This window comes from Equus caballus, chromosome 5, assembly GCF_041296265.1.
Source record: "Equus caballus isolate H_3958 breed thoroughbred chromosome 5, TB-T2T, whole genome shotgun sequence".
NCBI lineage: Eukaryota > Metazoa > Chordata > Mammalia > Perissodactyla > Equidae > Equus > Equus caballus.
The window spans coordinates 43,006,937-43,026,243 of record NC_091688.1 but is presented as its reverse complement, the minus strand read 5'-3'; the positions used below and the strand labels follow the sequence as shown (position 1 = coordinate 43,026,243).

Genomic DNA, 19,307 nt, shown 5'->3' with positions numbered 1-19,307 from the left:
GCACACAGTGTGTCGTCATCACTAGAACTTATTCTGACCCTGTAGCCAGCTGGCCCATTCATCCACCACCCCCAGCTCAGCGTCAAACTGTCTGAAACAAACACCACAAGAAGCATTCTGCAAACCAAGGCTCTCCACCTCTTCACCCACTCCTGACAGTGGCCTCAGTCTTCAGCTCTGGTCTACCGAAATCCCTATACCTTTTCTGAGGGGGTTAATATAAAGACTTTCCAGTCATGGTCTGCCAAGGGTACCTGAGTTGCAGCCCCATGAAATGGGCACGTGCACACCAGAGGTCCTGAAAAGCATGCTGCCTGCATGAGAGGCTACTTGAATACTGCTGTGTTCTACACACTGACAGGCCCCAACCACACTTCAGGGACGAGATCTGGGAGGAGCCCTCTTGGAACCTAGAGTTTCATATGCCTGTTGGCATCTGAAGGAGACATGTTTAATGAGCTCCATCCTCCATAAAGGTGGGGGATCTTGGGTGAAGGCCTCAGAGAGAGACATCTAGCAAAAGGACCAGGAATTACAGCTGGTGACAATGACAGAAACTACCTTACAAGTTTTCCTAAATCTTGGCAACATCCTCATGTCTGAAATTTTTGTTTATGACTCCAGATGTTTCCCCATTGTGACTAGTAGAAAAATCCTTAAAATGAGAATGGTTTGTGAGCTCATCTTTGGAACAGTCAGTTAGGGAGAGCTGAGGAGACTTCTCACTCTGACGCCCAGACTTGTAAAAGAAGAAATCCAAGTGATAAAGGGAGTGGTGGCAACCCCAAAGGGGAAAGGAAACTAGGTGAAGCCCTGTGGTCCCTGACTAGAGATTAAAGGACACCTGGGAATTAACTGATGGAAAGTCTGAGGCAAGGCCACTGATAGTCCATTTGGTATTGTTGTGAGAATCAGAAAAGGTCCTCCTTCCATAGTTAAGAATTGTAGTTAATATGTTATTTATTTCTTAATAAAAACAATCATGATAGGTAGTCACCTCGTATAAATCATGTAAATAAAATTATTAGACATAAAATAGCACTTTAAACTTTTAACTACAAAAATTAAGAACTCAAAGTCATTGAGGTAATAATTTGTTATGTAGTTTACTTTCATAGAAACAACCTTTATGCTAATTTTGACGCTTATTTGATCCAGTATCTCATTTTCTTAAAGATGAGAGACTGATTACCATCTAGTCTTTCTTGGGCCATTTTAAACACATTTTAATTTGGGAAGTGATATTCTCCACTAGTGAGTGATATACAAGTTAAATACATCTTGAAAGCTACAAAAGTATTCATAAAGATGTCTAGTATATTTTTGCTGCAAATATGCTTCAACTTCAACAGGATTCAAACTAGACAGAAAAGAACAGTCTCCTCTCTCTAACACAAGGATGTCTAATCAATTTCACTTTCCTTACTATGTTCATCAATTTATTTCAATTGTAAAATTTTACCTGGTTGTAATAGTGCAAGTTCATCATAGTTTTTCAAACTTTATATGAAATCTACATACCAAAAAGGCAATAATTTTCTATCCATATTGTAGAATGTTCTTGTAAAAAGGACACTGCATATCCATTTTATTAAAAAGTTTGAAATATTAGGTTGACTCATAGATGGGTTGATGTGAGTCTCACAAGTGAAGTGGGCCTTCTTCCTTTTTTCTAATATTTGCTACACTGGAGAAGTTATTGTCAAAGTCAAGGGATTCCTAATTTGTTGGCATCATTAATACATTTCATAAACATTTTTGCCTCCTTTTAAAATAATTTCTTTAAGTTCTCTACTTTCGAGGACATTAAAAACACTGAATTGTGATTCCTACGTAATTTTGCTCATAAAAATAATTTTATTAAATACATTATGCCAAGTTAGTATTGAGCAAATGAATTTAAAAATGGTTATTATAAAATATCTAACTTATGTTGAGGTCTGGAATGTATCTTTATTAAGGGCATTAATTTGACTTTTCCATCAAAAATAGATGATGGTTTTAAGCTAATTTTTGTTAAATCTCATTTCAATATACTTCAATATTTTATTGACACTGAAAGATAGGTATTAAGCTCTTGGGCAACATAAAAAATATTAGGGCAGTCAAAAAAACTTTCAGCTCCTTCATTTACTACCACGTTTAAAGGTTTCAGGGCAAAAGGACCACAGAATTTTTTTAGAAATTTTTTTAGTATCTTTTGAGGAGAACTTGTAAGTGTTCTATACGTATTTGCAGCATTATCCTGGCCACACCAATCCTTCAAATCAAAACCATCTTATTCATTCAATTACTCTGCACACAATTATTAGGGTATACTCTATGTGAAGCTCATTATCCAAGGATAAGTAAAACAAGAATTAATTCACTTTCAAGGAGTTAATAATACAGCGTGGGACACAGCAACAATTGTTGTGACAATGAGGTGTAATGTGGAAATCCGTGTTGTTTGTAAAGTGAAATACTGTAAATGGAATTATAAGGAGGAATGGGGAGGCCAGGAATGGATTATTAAGTCAAGAATTGAGGCTATTAAATAGGCTATTAAGCCATAATTCCCTGGCTTCATGCTTGAGCTCAGCAAGGGAGTGAAATGGTGGGAGCAATGTCAGAAGTATAAGAGACTGGGACTATAAAAGGGATTTCCAGGGTTCTCAGTTTGGGAGGTGAGGTATTCCCCAGAGATGATGACTTCTGTGATCAGGGACAACTGAGATGAAGTCAAGGGAAAGCATTTGGAATTGAGAGGGTTGAAGGAACCAAGATAATGGAAGTGTTCTCAACACGAATGTCGAAGCAGCCCAGAGGCCAAAGGGGTGGTCAAGTCTTGGTCTTGACTGAGCCAAAGCACAGGACCATGGTCTGAAGACACTTCGGGGACAGGAAGTGTATGCTGAAACCTTCTAATGCACAAAAAAATGCAGGGGAGTGAGTAGACTGTGAATGTATTAGACAGTGTCAGGAAGTTAGCAGACAATACTGCCAGATAATACTATGGCTGCACAAAGCACCTTGGAAGGAGACTTGGGATGAAGGGAGAGAATGGGGAGGCAAAGGATTGGAATTCATTCTGGAAGGTGCTAGGCTCAAGGCCCACTTCTGAGAGTCTGAGACTCTCTCCAGACCTCAGATCCCTCTGAGGAGGAGAGGTCAGTGTACACAGATAGGACAGGGGTGTCTTCTGCTGGTGGGGCAGCAGGAAAACCTGGATTCTGAAGAGGGACCTGTAGCCTTGAGGCTCAAGATAACACAGAATCTGGAAACTCTACTCAGCTCTAGAAGTGGTCCAAACTCCTCATTTTATGTAAAAGAATACTAAAGCCCAGAGACGGAAATACTTTTGTAAGACCACAGAAGAAGTCAGGCAAAGCAAGATCTAGAACCCAGCTCTCATCTTCACCATCTAGTGGGCACGGGGAATTCTGATCCTTCAGAGCGGGAGGAAGAGAACTTGGAACTGTCATTCTGTATATCAGATGGAACAACCTGCACCATATCTTAGTGATGGGAGAGGGCAAAATCAAGTTACAATGACCTTGACTGCTCTCTAGAAGGAGAAAAGCTCCAAAGGCATCAGCAGGATGTGAGGACAGAGCCTCTCTGTCCTGGGGATGGGGAAAGAGTGCTGGTTTGATTGGGTGTGAATACACCTCTGTTCTACTTTGTTTTGTTTCATGTTTGAATAGCCATCTGAAGAAACTGCCATGGCTCCCTCCCAGTGACTAAAAACACAGTCAGGACAGTTGCCTCTATTCAGGCACCAGCAGAATTGCCTCCCTCTTTGATGAGTAGTACCCTTGAGGAGAAGAACCTACACTTTGTGTCCCCTCACTCTTAACTGGGGACGTTGGTTTAGCTAGGAGCCTGTCGGGGGCAGGCGCTCCTGTGTGTCAGGCTAAGGGTGAGAACTTTGAGTCCCTCAGCCCTGCAGAGGTTGGAATAACCATCTGCCTGCCACGGGCTTAGAAACAAGGGACCCACCAATGACGGGGGATTCCACAGTGAGGACTCCTCTCTGTGGATGGCACACAGTAAATGTGGAGTCCCTGGCTTCAGTCTACCTCCTCTTTCCAGGCTTCTCCTGATCCTTCTTCCCTTCCCTCTCCTCCCTCTATTTTATTTTCCACCTGAATCAAATACGTCATATATAACATACGTAATGTATAATGATATGTATGATGTGATTACATGTAATTATATAATATATATCATGTGATTATATGTAATCACAGTCAGTGGCTCTGAGCAAAATCATAGGGCAATGGTGAACAGACCTGATGTTCATTCATTTGTTCATTCACTCATTCATGCCTTTATTTATTCAGCATTTATTCACTGAGCATCAACTGTGGGCCAGGCACTGCCCAGCACCATGCTAAGCACTGAGGGTAGAGCCATGAATAAGGCCCTGGCCTCAAGGAGATCATAATCTGGAGGAGATGCAGAGACATCAACTATCATAAAGCAGGTGCTAGGCAGTCTGGCTTAATAGAAGGAGGTGCACAGTGTTAAGGGAAGCTGGAGGCGTCCTCTGCCAAGGATGCAGGTCCAGGGGTCGGGTAGGTGGACGCGAAGGGAAGTCTTCTCCAAGAGGGTTATATTTGAAATGGACTCCAAAAATCACAAAACTTACTAAGCCACCTAGTGCCTAGCTCTGGCTAGGTGCTTGGAATACAGAGATGAACTAGACAAGCTCTCCGCCCTAAGAAGCTCAGGGCCAGAAGGGGGACACTGGACCAGCACCCCAACAGCTACCCTCAGAGCAGAGGTTGCACCTGACTTCTTGGAGACACGTTTCACAGGGCCTGCACATGATTTTTAGTTTTGTACTTCCACTAAATCAGCCACGATTATTTAAATATCTGGAGTTTTAAAAATAAAAATTAAGATATATTGATGTCTTAGCTCGGGCTGCCTTAACAGAATACCATAGACTGAGCAACTTAAACAACAGAAATGTATTTTCTCACCATTCTGGAGGCTAGAAGTCTAAGATCAAGGTGCCAGCAAGGTCAGTTTCTGATGAAAGCTCCCTTCTTGGCTGGTAGACAATTGCCTCCTCAGTGTGTCCTCACACAGCGGGGAAAGAGAGAGAGCAAGAGATCTGGTGTCTCTTCTTCTAAGGGCACAAATCCCAGCATGAGGGCCCCACCCTCATGACCTCCTCTATGCCTGACTCTCTTTTTGTCTTATAATAACTTGATATGAGGTTGGACCTCAATTCTTTTCTTTTGCTTATTTTAATTAGTTTTAATTAGGAAAAATTAGTTTTCCTGAGCTTTTAAAGGGGATGTATGGTTTGGGATAGTTTTCCTAATCTCATCGCTCCAGAGCTCCCTCTTTGTCATTCTTGTCAAGCAAGTCTTCGAGCATGTGGCGGCTTCTGTTCAGAGAGCTCTGAGTTTGACTCTCCCAGCCTTTTATCTGAATCTTCCTCTTTTCTTCTGTATCTCTTATCCATGACCTGTATTAGATTCTCTCCCAGGTGTTCTCCCCTGTGGGACTTGGTTCTAGAAGGGAGCCTTGGCTGGCTGGTGTCGAGGGTCATAGGAACCAACTGCTCCAGGTCCCGCAGATGCACCACAGAACCCTTGTTGGCACACACCGCTGGAGTGTGTAAACCCATCCTGATCTCAGCCGCTGAGCTGTCTAACCCGTTGGGCAAGTACCTCTTGGTTATTTGAGGTTCTCAGATCCATCGGGCCCCCTGCTGTTTCCTCTGTTTCCTCCTACACAGGTGCCGGTACCATATAGATCTTATGGCTCTTGGTGGTTTGTCCCCACCTGCTTGTATTTGCGGTTTGTGAAGAGACTTTGTCACTCTGCTGAGTTTATTTTGCCTGTGGGTTTTCATTTGTTTTGCTATCCTAGTTGCTTTATGTCTTTTTATGGGAGGGCTTGGGGACATTCAAAATTTATTCTAGGGCTACCATCTTCGACCATGCCTTTTTTGCTGTCACGCGTTTATCTTTGCCAGAAACAATGGTGTGTGAGACTCCATCATTGTGAATAAGGTGTTCAAGAAGTCCACAGGTGGTGGTGCTGCCAGAAGCATTGCGTGCAAGGTGGCACATCCATATCAAGTATCTGTCCTGGCCGCTAAACCTACCACAAGGTAATCAGCCTATTGCCAGGCGGTAGCTGGACCTCCCAGGTAACAGCCTCAATTGGGAACTCATCATTGGCCTCTGCCACTGGCGGGTTTGACATTCAACAGAAGTGGTAGCCAGATGAGTTTAGCGAATAGATATTCATTGTTGTTGAGCCCAGGTATAGCCTTCATCTCTGCCACATGAGTCCCTTGAGCAAGTACCCAGGTGTTTAGTGAAATAGACTAAAATCATCTTATTCACCTGATTTTTAAGACTCTGCTCTGCAACAAATACCTTTTGATGAGCATTCACGTGGGACACCGATTGTCCAATCTTACTCTTTCCAGTCCTTGGTCATCAGGCCAAACCATTAGCCACTGCCCATAGGAGACATCTTATCATGCAGGCAAAGCAAGAAATACATATACTGCTTGAAATTCTGCTCATTTAGAGGGGAGCATGTGGACAGGAAGAAATAGATGGAGGAGCAGTGTTCAGGGAACATGTGAGTAAATCCCTTCAATAGGGAATCACAGCATGACTGGAGAATAGAAACACAGATCTTCCACAGTGTGGTCAAAATCTATGGCTCTTTATACACAATTTTTTTCCTTTTATTTATCCTATCAGTTTTCCTCTGTCTCTCCTACCCCTTTTTCCAGACCAAGACCCAGAAAAAACAAAGAACACATCTTCTGCTTCCAATAAGAGATTGAAGAGCCTGGGCAGGGAGGGCTGCAGAATCCCACGACTCTGGGTCCTCGCTCAGCCCAACGTCCAGAGGGCTTGGCAGGCAAGAGAAGGCAGCAGGCACTGGATTGACTTGTGTGAACACAGCCCGGACGTGGGCCTGGAGGAGTGCAACGTCCCTGCCCTCAGAAGCTCAGAGAGGACAGGGACACAGAACTCTAGAGACACAGCAAACATTCCAGAAAAGGAACCAAAGCCAGCTCTGGCCCAGGACTGGGAGGGAACAGGAACAGAGAAAATGTTGGTGGGATGGGGGACTGTCCAGGAAGGCATCCCCAGAGAGGGGACGACAGAGGAAACTGGCAAGGGACTTGATCCACTTATTCATTTCGTCATCCATTTCTTCAACAAACATCTGTCACACTTACTGGCTTCTAGATACTGCTGAAAAACTGAAGACACAGAGAGGAATAAAACCGGATGACCTCACAATCCAGTGGCGAGAACAGACACGTCTATAAAAAATTGAGCCCTGAACTCAGGGCTGCATCCAAATATGACAAGTCAGCATGTGGGCAGAGAGGAGGGGCTGGGCATTGACCTGGCTCATGGGTGAGGTTGGGGGCTGCCAGGCAGACAGCAGGGGAAGGCACACCAGGCAGAGGGGTGTGAGCAAAGGGAATGAGAAGTCAAACGTGGACCAGCCTAGATTCTCACCTGGCTGAGGAGGTGGGTGCCCAGGGGAGAGGAAGATGAGGAGAGAGGAAGGCTGGGCCCAGACTCAGAGGGCTGGGAATGCCCAGCTATGGGGTTTGGAGGATGCTGGAGGATGCCAGCAGGAGAGGACCGTACTAACCCAAGACAGGAAGGGTAGTGGCAGGGAGGGGACACGAGGAGTTGAGCTAGGATGGAGGGTGAAAGCATGGGCGGCTAGAAGCCGGGTGGCAGAGGGAGCAGCCTCAGAAGGAGCAGGGGCTCCCTCAGTGTTTGAAATGAGGCCAGGAGCTGATGATGTTGTACAAAGCCTGCCCAGGAGACAAGGTTTTGATAAGATCACTCTGTGCCACCAGCAGGTAGTTGGGATCCAAATATCCCTCATCCACTGCACACTGGATCAGGTTCTGGGCTGCCTCCAGGGCTGCAGCATTGGGCGGGGTACCTGCAAAACACAGCTGGCCAGTCAGTTATAGGATTCCAGAGCACCCTGCCCGGGACAAGACACACTCCTAGATCCCTCCCCGACCCACCCAAACCACCAAGATAGCATATCTACTGTTGCCAGCTACTCTATAGGGACAGACAGAAAACCAAGTCAAGATTTCAGATTCCTCTGCACCAAAGTTCTTCCTGAATCAGAAGAGCAGAGCCTGAGATAATATACACAATTATTACATCAAATTTTAAGCTGGGAAAATCCAGCATTTGCAAGCACTAAAATGATGCCTGAGTCTGATATCGTTGTCTTCCGTGTCAGATATTCTCCCTCAAACACCATATGGTCGTGAGCCACATAATGACATTTCGGTCAACAATGGACCACATATACGACAGTGACCCCATAAATTAGTACCATATAACCCAGGTGTGCAGTAGGCTATATCATCTAGGTTTGTGTAAGTACACTCTATGCTGTCCACACAAGGACAAAATTGCCTAAGGATGCATTTCTCAGAACGTATCCCTGAGGTTAAATGATGTGTGACTGTACAATGACCACTACCGCCCAAAGCATCCACTTACCTGAGAAGGTGCCCATGAAGGCGATGCCCAGGGCAATGTCATTGTAGCCAGCAGTGTGGGAGCCTTGGACATTCCAGCCCACTCCTTCATAAAGGACACCATCCTGGCCCACGAGGAAGCTAGAGGACAGCAAGGGGAGATGGAGATCAGCATGAAAGAAAGATACTCTGGGATTGTTTCCTTCACTCATTCATGCCTTTACTCATCAAACGTTGATTAGCTATTGAATTCTAAGCACTGGATTGTAAAAAAGACAGAGTCCTTGCCAGTAGTGTGCTAGCAAACCAGCTCACACGGGGGAGATGGAAGAGCAAGAAGCCCAGATTTGTAGCCTTTGCTGATTTCTCTGGTGTAAAACTCCCAGCATGGCTGATTACGGGCTACCAATGATTTAACAACTGGTTCTCGAAATTCCTGAATCTCCGCCAATCCACTCTCATGAGCCCATCTGGCTCCAACACCACTGCTGCCCCCAGTAGCTCTCAGTCTATGAAGAAAAAAGGATGACAGTGTGCCACCTGGCCTTTCACACTTCACCTATGGAACTGCTTCCCCCAAGGTGACCTGTGACCTCCATACGACTAAGTATAAAACACATTTCTCTGATGGTACCTTACCTTATCCCTCTACATGTGCCCTGCAGACCCCTCCCTTGCAGCTTCTCAAGCATTCTCTCCCCTCAGCTCCCATCCACTGCACTTTCCCAGCTGTCTTCTTCTCTGGCTTCTGCACCTCAGACTTCGCTGCACCTCGTCTTCCTGTGCCCTTTCCTGTACATGTGGGGTTCCTCAGGATGCTGCCCTAAGCCCTCTCCTCTTCTCACTCGACACGATCTCCCAGGACTAACCCATCCGCTACCTTTGCTTCAGTTGCCACTCAGGAAAGTCCACTTGTCCATATCTGGACCCACCTTCTTCCCCACCTGTTCTGCCTTCTGGGACCCCCATCTTGGTGAAAGGCACCACCACCCATCCTCTAATCAGCCCCAGCCAGAAATACAGGCATCAACCACCGGCTTCACCCACTGCTTCTCCCAACCACTCTCCCTCATTGACCCCTGCACCCTCTTCATGAACCACCAACATTCATTGACCTCTTAGATTCCTCCGCTCCTCTCCATGGCAGCTGCCAGCCCCCAGCCGTATCACCACCTGTCTTGCTTGGATTGCTGCACAGTCCTCGGATTGATCTCCCCACCACCAGTTTTGCCCTTTTCCTCTCCATTCCTGAAGTTGTGAGTGGCCTTCTAATACAAATCTTATATCAAACCCTGCTGCTTTCAGCCCTTGTAACAGAGTCCAAACCCCCCAGCTTAAGTGACAGGATCTTTCATGATAAGGCCCCTGTTTTCCTCCCTAGCCTCACTTCTCACCATACCCCTCTTTGGCATCTATTTTTATCATGATAAAATTCTCTCAGCTCCTCAAAGCCACCATGCTCAGTTCTGCATCCAGGCCTTTCCACAGAGGTCCTTTCCCTCTGCCTGAAACACTCCTCTGTCCTCTGACCAGCTCCCACTCATCCCTAAGGTCCCAGCTGATACGTTACTCCCTGCCCTAGCGCTTCCTTCACATCCATTCCCTCAGAAACCTAATGAGTGTTTCAAACGCTTCCTGTTTACACCCTGTGCATCCTCTATCATAACCCCTAATGGACTCTATTAGGATTTATTTGTGTAATTATCTTTCTCTTTCACCAGACTATTAGCCCAGAAGGTAAGGACCATATCTGAGCAACACCTGATGGCGTCCCCAGACCAGAGCCTAATGTCCACACAGAGCAGGCACTCAATCATGTTCTCAGTGGGTTAATTTATACCAAGTGGGTGTTTTCTCCTGACTGCAGACCATCTCAAGGTAAGCAAACAGCATGGTCACTGAGTTATGATACAGGGGACACAACAAAAGGCCAAAGCCAAGGGACAGGAAACTGCCCTCTGAAACCTGAATGGGAAAAGGGAAAGGACCTCCCTCAGCCTATATCATTTTCCAGTGTTGGATTTCCAAATTTATAGTCAATTCTCAGGTATCCACTCTAATTGAAGAGAGCAATTCTGCAAAAATTCTGCATAGCAGGATCTAGCAAAGCATGTGGTAGGCTCCAATAGATGATAGATCCTGGAGAAAAAGTTTTCTCCTATCTTCAAAGGGTTGTTACTAAAATGGGAACAGAGAGAGGAGAGGCAGTCAGCCCAGAAGCATATGCCAAGTAATGGTAAATCCATCTAAGGCAGGGTCTCTGCGCACAGGTTGGTGGTTGCACCCTGCACAGAGGAGCCTGGCTTTGGGGCAAGTAGGGACTAAAGTCCAGCTGCACCAGCTAAGCCGTGAAGAGCCCTAGGAAAGGGCTTCTTTGATTGTTGTGCACCATTATGCCATCTGGGCCAGTGGTGGCCCATCCTAACACTTAAAATTCAGTGTGACTGTTTCTGTACATTAGATGGCATCCAATCCCAGACATCTTATCCACAAGCTCTGAGAGCATCTTTCAAGAAGTTTCTACTCTCCCATTAGGTTAGTGCCTTCTCTATTAAAGAATTACAGGCCTTCGCATTAGAGAAATAAAAAGGTATTATCTGGTCTCTCCCCTGCCTTGAAACAGGAAAGATATTCTCCCAAGAAGGTTGAGAGCTCCCAGATGCAGAGGAACAGTCTAGCACCAAGGAGACACACTTCAGGTTGTGGCCAAACTGAGGGGCAGAGCCTGAGCCACTGAGTAGTGGGAAGCTATTACAGGAAAAAGGCACAACCTTTAGATTATCCTTTCTACAGGTTTAACAGTCTTGCATGCATACAACTTCCTCTAATATCTTTTCAGCAGAGCCTTGGCCTCCATCATGTCAATATATGACCTTTAAAAAGGACACACGATTGGAGAACATGCTCGAGGGGAATGACCACTCCTTTAGCTATATCCTAACTAGGACCCACCCAGGGTTGTGTGAGAAATCAACGTGGTTATACATGGAGCACCTCTCGTATGGTGAGCACTCAGTAAATGTTAGTTCCCTTTCCCCTCCTTTTCAGAGGTTCAGGGTCTGCCCGCAATGGAAAAGAAGCCCTCATGTCCTCAGGTTGACTTACTTATACCCAATGTCGCAGGAGTTGAATCTGTCCATCAAGAGGGACTGGATATCTTGGACCAGCAGGCGGCACTCATCAGACATGTTGCAGACTCTCCCAGAGGTGTGGATGATGATGACGTACTTAGCCGGGAGGTTCATCTTGGGGCAGTGGGTCTCCCTGGCCTCCCAATCAGACCGAGGGACAATGTAGGGGCAAGCTGTGGTGGGGCAGGAAAACATGGACGTGAGGATTCATTTTGCCCACCCTTGTCACCACCTTACTACTGAACATCCTCACCACCCTCTGGGCATCCTGACCTGACCCTGACTGTGGAATTCGAGAGATCCCAGCAGCTCTCAGAACAGCCCACCTGGGAACAGCGTAAGTCTGCATAGAGGGATTGGACTCAAGAGGCAGGAACCATAAACCTGTGGGTTATAACCCAAAAAATAGAACCCAGAGGACAGTGGGAATGTTGATCCTGAGGGGACATGGATGCTTTATTCCAAGAGCATGGTGTGCTTATTTATCTGCAGGATTGTCTCGTGTGTGTGTGTGTGTGTGTGCATGTGTACAAGTGGAACAGAGCCTTTTGGAGAAATCAGCTGAATTTTCATCTGAAGACATGTCTTTGAAAGTTACTTATAGTCCACAAAATTCTCTTTCAAAGTAAGCAGTTATTAATATTGAAAGATGGCACCAATCCAAAGGCAGAGATCAAGTTTACTCAGAGCTTTAATATAATAGAGTTAATTTTCTTTACAACTTTATTAAGCCCCAGAAAAGGCTGTAAGTGCTCATTAATTATACTGATTTTGATGTTCCTGCGTGTTAAACCCAAAATCTACCTTTTATCTGCTTTTTATTACCTAAATTATGTTAAAATCTTCCTCTGAATTCAGTGTAAGCAGTGACTTAAGCACTTCAGTCTATCAGCATTGTTCTAGTTTTTGTGTTCAGAAAGATGTGCGTTTGTGCTTGTGTGTTCATATATCCCATCCCTCTCCATGGTTCTTTTTTCCTCCACAGCACTTTTCACTATAAAACATACCAAATATTTCACTTGTTTATTTCTTTATTGTCCTTCTCTCCCTCTAGATTGAAACTCCATGGGGCCACTGTTCCCGTGTCTTTCCTTCCTTGGAATATCCTCAGTGACTAGCAGGTGCTCAGTAGATGATTGTTGAATGATTGAAGAAGTTAGTGCACATATATTACACCAGAGATAGTGCATGGCTCTATCATTCTAGGAATATGAAGGATAAAGACATGACCTGAAAGGTCCCACTCGAGGTTTGCCAGTCCTAAAGTTTCAGAGAGCTAGGTGACCATTTGCCTGTCAAAATGAATCCAATGGTAGCCTGACTGGAAGGGTCACTCCCATGGTGTTTGGAAGTTGGTGGCGGGGACTCTGGAGGGAGGCCCAGCGGGCCTGAAGGCCTTACCTTTCTTTGGACTTGCCTTCTGCAGAGGGGCCAGGCAGTCCTCACCTTTCACAAGAAGTGGCTGAACATACAGAGATGACAGGTGGCCCTTCCGGACAGCAGAGGAGATCAGGCCTTCCATGGCTGACAGGGCAGCAGGGCTGGGACTGTGGCCTGGAAAAAGGTGATCTGTGGGAAACCTTGGTCTGGCCTGAGTTTCAGGGGGCTGTGGGAAAGGATGGGATGCCTTGCCAACCCCTGCATAGCTGTTGCAGGGGAATAGGCTCATCCCCCAGGTCGGAAAGCCTGAGAGTCAAAGACCCACTTAGACAGAGACTCGGTGGCCCAAGGCGAAGACTTTTCCCAATGACCCACCAAGATCTCATTCATCCTCTTTCTCTCTGTCTCTGTGGAACAGCTGGAAGGCGGTGTCATGCTCAAGGGCACCCACCTGACCGGGTCAGGGTTTCCCATCAGTAGAGGCCCTTCCAGGCACATGCTGGTCTCTTTACCTGCATTAACTTCTTTAATCTACACCACAACCCTCTGAGGTAGATTCTATTGTTAACCCCATCGCTCACAAAGAGCAACTTGAGCCTCTAGGAAATAACATGCTCAAGGTTCCACAGCTAACAAGGTGATGCCCAGGAGGCAAAGAGTGGTCATGAAAACAAACCAAGCTGAACACAAAGAGTCTTCTGGTGTCCTGGAAACCACCCTGGAGATGGAAATGGAAGATATAGGCTCATGCTCTGATTCCTCTCCTTACAGCTGTGTCACCTGGGTCACCCACCTCTCTGAAACTCAGGCTGTACCTTTGTGTCTTAGTGACCATGAAATTTCTCTGGACCATCTCAAAGGGTATTGTCAGGGGACAATGAGAAACTAGATGTGCAAGAGCTTTGTTACCAGTCAAGGGTGCAGAAAGTCAATGGATGGTCCTGGAGTATGTATGTAGGATGAGGGTGGAGTGGGGCCACAATGAGACTAGAAGAAAGCGGAAGGGACTCAGGGATCAGAGCCCTCAAGTGGTTTTTAATAATTGCATAGAAAATCTTGGAGTGAGAAAGATGGAAGGAGAGGCTCCTAGCAGGAAATAAGAAAGCACAGCCTGGCGCTACAGAAGTGATAGAGCTAGAGAGGAATATGTGATAGTCATTGACACAAAAGTGAGAGCTGAAGTGATCCTTCCAAGATGAGAGTGGGAGGAGAATAAGGCTGTGGGGAGAAGACTGGCTAGCACCTGCACTGTGAGATGGCCAGAGGAAAAGGATTCTGCTACAGATGCCGCAGAGGGATCCCAGAGCAGTAGGAGGAGGACCACTAACGCCATTCATGGAAGTCAGGGGAGAGGAGAATTCCAGGAGAGAGTGGATCATCAGGGAAGTATGAGAAGGGTGAGGAGACAGTCTGGAGACAAAGAAGTAGATAACTCTTCCGAGAAGGGACAGCTGAGATGACCATTACCTTCCTTGGTGCCGAAGAAGGCAAAGCCCAGGGAGATGTTGTTGTAGCCCTGGGTGTGCATGCCTTGGATGTCCCAGCCAATACCTTCATACACTCTGCCATCGTCCCCAACCAGGAAGCTGTGGGGCAGGGTAATACAGGTTTAGTGGCTGGCACATGGCACATCCCTGCAAGAGGAACCCCTTACCCAGCCTCCAAAGGGAGAAGGGCTCCAGCCACATTCCCTAAAGAGAATTGGCATGGACTCATCCCAGATGACGGAAAGACCAAGTCACTTATACTCATCCTGAGAATTCAGAAGCACCCACCCCTATGCTCCCCACCTCCCTCCCTTGTTCAAATGCCAGGGTTTTATATAAGTCATCCTGCACACTCAGAAGGAGAAGAGGTCCTGGAGCCTCCACAGTAACTAACACAAACCCAACCACACAATGTAAGCTTCTTCTCAGCTTTCACATTTCCTCAAACATGGCCTCCTCCTTCCTCCAAAATGCATACTGCCCGTGTAATCTCCACGCAGCCTGTTCATGTGGTTTCTCCCTGCCAGGGTGACTGTCTTACATAGACTTCCCAGGAAGGAGAGCCTCAGACAAGGACACGGATGCCCAAAGTTTATTCAGGAAGGGATCCCTTGAAGTCAGAGTGAGGGAACAAGGAGAGTGAGTGGAACAAAGTGGGTGGAACTGAGCTGGCTTCACCATGGCCACCTGGGTCTCAGTCCCTCTGCCGACACGTGACCTTCCAAGTAACCATGTGTATGCACCTTAGAATTGCCCCTTAGAAGGACTTGGGTCTAAGGAAGTTATATACAACTCCTGCTCCCCGGGGGGCCTTAACTCCCCTTCACTCTCAGAGTCTTGAATGAAAGCCTGAAGCAGAAAAGAGAGAGATGCAGTGGGGACTTGTGGCAGAAAGCCATCACCACGCACAGGAGCTATCCACCCTAGCGGAAGTCAGAGATGGGCCAAGGGTATGTGGTCCTAGGCACCAAAATGGTCTACGAGAGTGACCTCTGGGGTATGAGATGCCTCACCCAGGTGAAAGCGCCTTCGTGCAGTGTGGTGGGACAGGCGATGGGCAAAGAACCAGTTTTGAGCTTGGTCCCATCGCCCACAGCATGGGGACAGTAACACCTGCCCTACAACCTCACACATCGTCGGTGGAGCAAACGCACTCATGCGCATGGAAGTCATTGGTAACCTGCCATGTGCTGTGTGGCAGGGGAGAGGCAAGCAGAAAGTATAGTTATTACTTAACCTTCCTTGCTTCCTTTTAGGAGATCTCAGAGTCAAGGACCTCATAAAAATTCCAAAGGATTTGGAATTTTAAAGAGTTTTTTACTGTTTTATTCACTACAAACCCCATATAACCTCAACTGGAAAATGAGGAAAACAGTGATAAGAAGGAATGAGAGAAACACCCTAAGGAGAAGCTTTGACCACGTGCTTCCACGTGCCTCCAGCCCAGCCTCTTACTTGTAGGCCACGTCACACCAGCTGTTGTTGTGCACATGATGGGCCTGCAGTTCCCGCAGCCTCTGACTACAGATAGTCTGGTTGTGACACTCCAGTCCAGGGACGTGGTGCGTGACAAGAAAATTCACTGGAGAGGTCAGGTGTGTGCCACAGCCAACAGCTTCCACCCCCCACTCCTTGCGAGAGACCACAGTGGAGATATCTGTAGCAGAATCACAGGGGAGTGCATCTTGTCCCATTGCTGCCGCATTAGGCCCCTGGGCCATACAAGCCTTCTAGACTGTGTCTGCCCCATGGTGGTGAGAGAGCCCTAGGAAGAGGTCTTCAGCCAGGGGGCAGCCCTCCTCTTCTCACTTCCACATCCTCATTTCACTTCTACTCGCCCCCAGGTTGGGGGACCTGTGAGGCAGAGGCTACCTCTCCCTTTCCTGGGTTTCGGATCCCTCCCAGCACCACCTCCAGCCCCCAAGGCCCATGGCCATCTGTGCAGGTGGTTTGCCAGTGCACCTCTCTGCATCTCAGCCCCATCTGCCCCCATCCCAGCCACAAGTGGCTGTCAGATCTGAGCAACACTTCTGATCACATGAGAAACTCCAGCCAGTCTTCAGGCCTCCTCACCATTGACACCGAGTTTGCCTTTTTCAATGAGCTGGGTGATGTTGCCAAACAGGTACCGAAGCCCCTCTGACATGCGTTTAGCTCGTGTTGCATCCCAGGGGGAATCACCTGCAAAGGAATATTCCACTCGGCATCAATCCTCAGAGAGCCCTAGAATGAGCCATCTCAGGGGCACAGGCTCAGGCCAGAAGTGGCCACCTACTCTCCACAACCCGTCTGCCTTCCCAGATCCCCAAGCCCTCTCAGGAGGCTGACCTCCAGGCTGACCAGAGGACCACCTCCAATAGCAGCACGTGGCGTGGTTTTCTCCAACACCAACCCTAAGTTATCCCCCAGGAATACAGTCAAATAGCCAAGGGTAGGGAGTCGGAAATATTGTCCTTTACTCATCAGCTGTATCTATACACACAATCGGCAAAAAAAAAAAAAACAGCCAACCTGGAAATGCATCCAGACACTTCAACCACCACATCCTCTCTCGTGTGGATTTACCTAATGGAAGCTACAGGCGAGACTATGTGCAGAAGGGATCAGAACAACTTGCGCAAACCAAGTCAGTTGTTCTGGAGGGGATAGATTTGGGGGGCACTTGCTATGCCCACGCTCCTGTGGGAGGGACCATGGGAATGACATCCTACCCCCAAGGAACTTTTTCTTAGTGACAAGCACAAACCCCAGTCATAGGCTGACTCTGGTTGACATGATAATAATACAAATAAGATCATTGTTCCCATTGCCCAAATGCAAAGTCTTTCATGTGCATTATTGCATTTAACCCTCACAACAAGCTTGGGAGATCATAACTTTGTCTGAATTGTCATGTGGGAAAATTAGGGGTGAAAGAGTTGAATAACTTGTTTGAAATCTTTGCTGGAGGAGAGGCAAGGATTTGAACCCCAGTCTATGGACTCGCAGTCCTAAGTTCTAAATGCAAAGCTATTCTTTGTCCCTGAGAGAGAGCAAGCATTTAAAGAATTCCTATTATGAGACTTTAGGATGATCCTTCTCAGTTACTCTCTGATCTAAGAAGGAAAACTTACCCCAGACCCCGAGACCCAGAACGGAAAAGACACGGAGCCACAGCAGCATCCTCACGTGGTCCCAGGACACCGACAGGGAGAGTGTAGAGACAGCCCTGGAAGAGAGGCTGACAGTTAACCCACCTGTGATCACTCTTCAAATGGGACAGCCATCTTACTGCACAGCACCCCTGTCTGGCTCCCTGCCACACTGTGGGTCTCCTGGAGGCCAGCACCTGGCCAGGCTTCTCTGGTCCCCAGCACATCTCAGGTGGTCATCGGATGGGGAAACACCCTCATCCTCTTTCCCTGGGCAACTTGATTTCATTGAGTGCCTACTATGTGCAAGGCCTGTGTGGACATTGGCACATTCAGTCTTATTTAATCCTCACACTAACCCTGCAATGTAGGATCGCTGATCCCCACTCTTAAAGAGGAGACTGCAAGATCCAGGAATACCAGGACCAAGAAATCCAAAGGCACATGGATGGGTCTAGTACAGAGAACTCCTTCCCAGGGGGGGACAGGGTGAGCTGAGGGAGTACAGGACTGGGAGTGCCCCAGGTCTGGGGCCTAGGACATTTCCTGATCTTAACACCCCACCTGGCAGAATCCTGTCCCTCTGATGGGAGAGGGCTTCTCAAGAAGAAACACACTCACACTCACCCCAGAAGTACCTGTGGGTCCCGTGCTGTCCCAGACTCAAAGGTCAGGGTGCAGGCGGCTCGCCCCTCATTGGCTGGCAGTTCCTCCCTTACAGACTTGGCCCTGGCCCTGCCCTTCTCCAGTTGCAGCCTCCTCTGGCCTTCACTCTCCCGCGCACTGGAGGGCACTCCCTCCCTGGGAAGGAACACTGGGGCTCTGGCTTTCCAGAGAGAAGGGGAAAGCCCAGGATCCCTAACGAAAGGTAGAGAAGAAGAGAAGGGCAGAGTTCTGAAGCTCCGAGCCAGTGTTGTCCACACCACCGAGAGGAACTCAGTGAGACAGACTCAGGCTGAGAGCAAGGGACTCGCCCTGTGAATAAGCCCAGGTACCTCCTCCCTGGGAAAGGACGAGATTGCCCAATGCTCCCTGAGCTCCTTCCTCGTCCCCAGCCCTCTGGAAGCCCGGCCAACCTGGAGGTGCCTGAGGCACCTGGGGTAGTGTCCCAACATCTGGAGACTTGCTCCCTGTGGAGACAGATCTGCTCTAGGAGTGCGAAGACTGTGGGTGGAGGTCACTCACCAACGCCCTGCCCCACACGTCCCCTTCCACCTGGGTCACCAGCAGGGGCAGGATGGAGGCAGAGCAAGAGAAAGGGACATTCCAGGAGGCAGCACACAATGTGTCGTCACCACTAGAACTTATTCTGACCCTGTGGCCGGCTGGCCCATTCATCCTCCACCCCCAGCTCAGCATCATTCTGTCACCCACTCAGGATGCTTCCTACAAACCAGGATCTCCAGCCCCTTGCCCACTCCCAGCTCAATGCCACATTAGCGTCATCACCCAACATGTTCCACAGTCTGCAGCTCTGGTCTCCCTGAGTCCTTGAATCTCCACAGGGGAAACTCCACATGACACTTTCCACACGTGCAGTAGGCCATGTGCCTCCACAGGGACCTGCCGGGGCTCTCACCTCCCAGCATGGGGGAGACAGCCTCCTGAGACTGCTGGATGGCCCTTTCTGAGGGAATGCCCCAAATCCACACAGGGTGCCCTGAGTGGAGCTTCAGTC

The 19,307-nt window shown here is 47.7% G+C and overlaps 1 protein-coding gene across 4 annotated transcripts; it reads right to left on the bottom strand.

Moving 5' to 3' along the window:
- Window positions 1-6,684: 6,684 nt before the first annotated feature.
- Window positions 6,685-18,653, bottom strand: PGLYRP4 (peptidoglycan recognition protein 4). Of its 4 annotated transcripts, none has more exons than XM_014739983.3 (9): window positions 18,268-18,653; window positions 17,612-17,706; window positions 16,572-16,679; window positions 15,954-16,155; window positions 14,479-14,597; window positions 13,033-13,185; window positions 11,606-11,804; window positions 8,523-8,641; window positions 6,685-7,941 (listed from the first exon to the last, which is right to left on the bottom strand). In XM_014739983.3, the coding sequence occupies exons 2-9, from the start codon at window positions 17,658-17,660 to the stop codon at window positions 7,763-7,765; spliced, it is 1,128 nt and encodes a 375-aa protein (XP_014595469.3). In that variant the 5' UTR covers window positions 17,661-17,706; window positions 18,268-18,653; the 3' UTR covers window positions 6,685-7,762. The 4 variants fall into 4 exon arrangements, with proteins under 4 accessions (XP_014595469.3, XP_070123211.1, XP_014595468.3 ...); XM_070267110.1 differs by having other exon boundaries at window positions 13,078-13,185; window positions 18,257-18,640; XM_014739982.3 differs by having other exon boundaries at window positions 18,257-18,612.
- Between the last annotated feature and the right edge of the window lie 654 nt (window positions 18,654-19,307).

Bases quoted from the DNA above. Each gene is read 5' to 3' on its own strand.
- PGLYRP4 (XM_014739983.3), bottom strand. From the start codon at position 17,660: ATGCTGCTGTGGCTCCGTGTCTTTTCCGTTCTGGGTCTCGGGGTCTGG. The intron at 16,680-17,611 runs GTAAGTTTTCCT...ATTCCTTTGCAG, and splicing joins TCTGGGTCTCGGGGTCTGGG to GTGATTCCCCCTGGGATGCA. The intron at 13,186-14,478 runs GTAATGGTCATC...ACCTTTTTCCAG, and splicing joins CTTCTTCGGCACCAAGGAAG to GCCACAGTCCCAGCCCTGCT.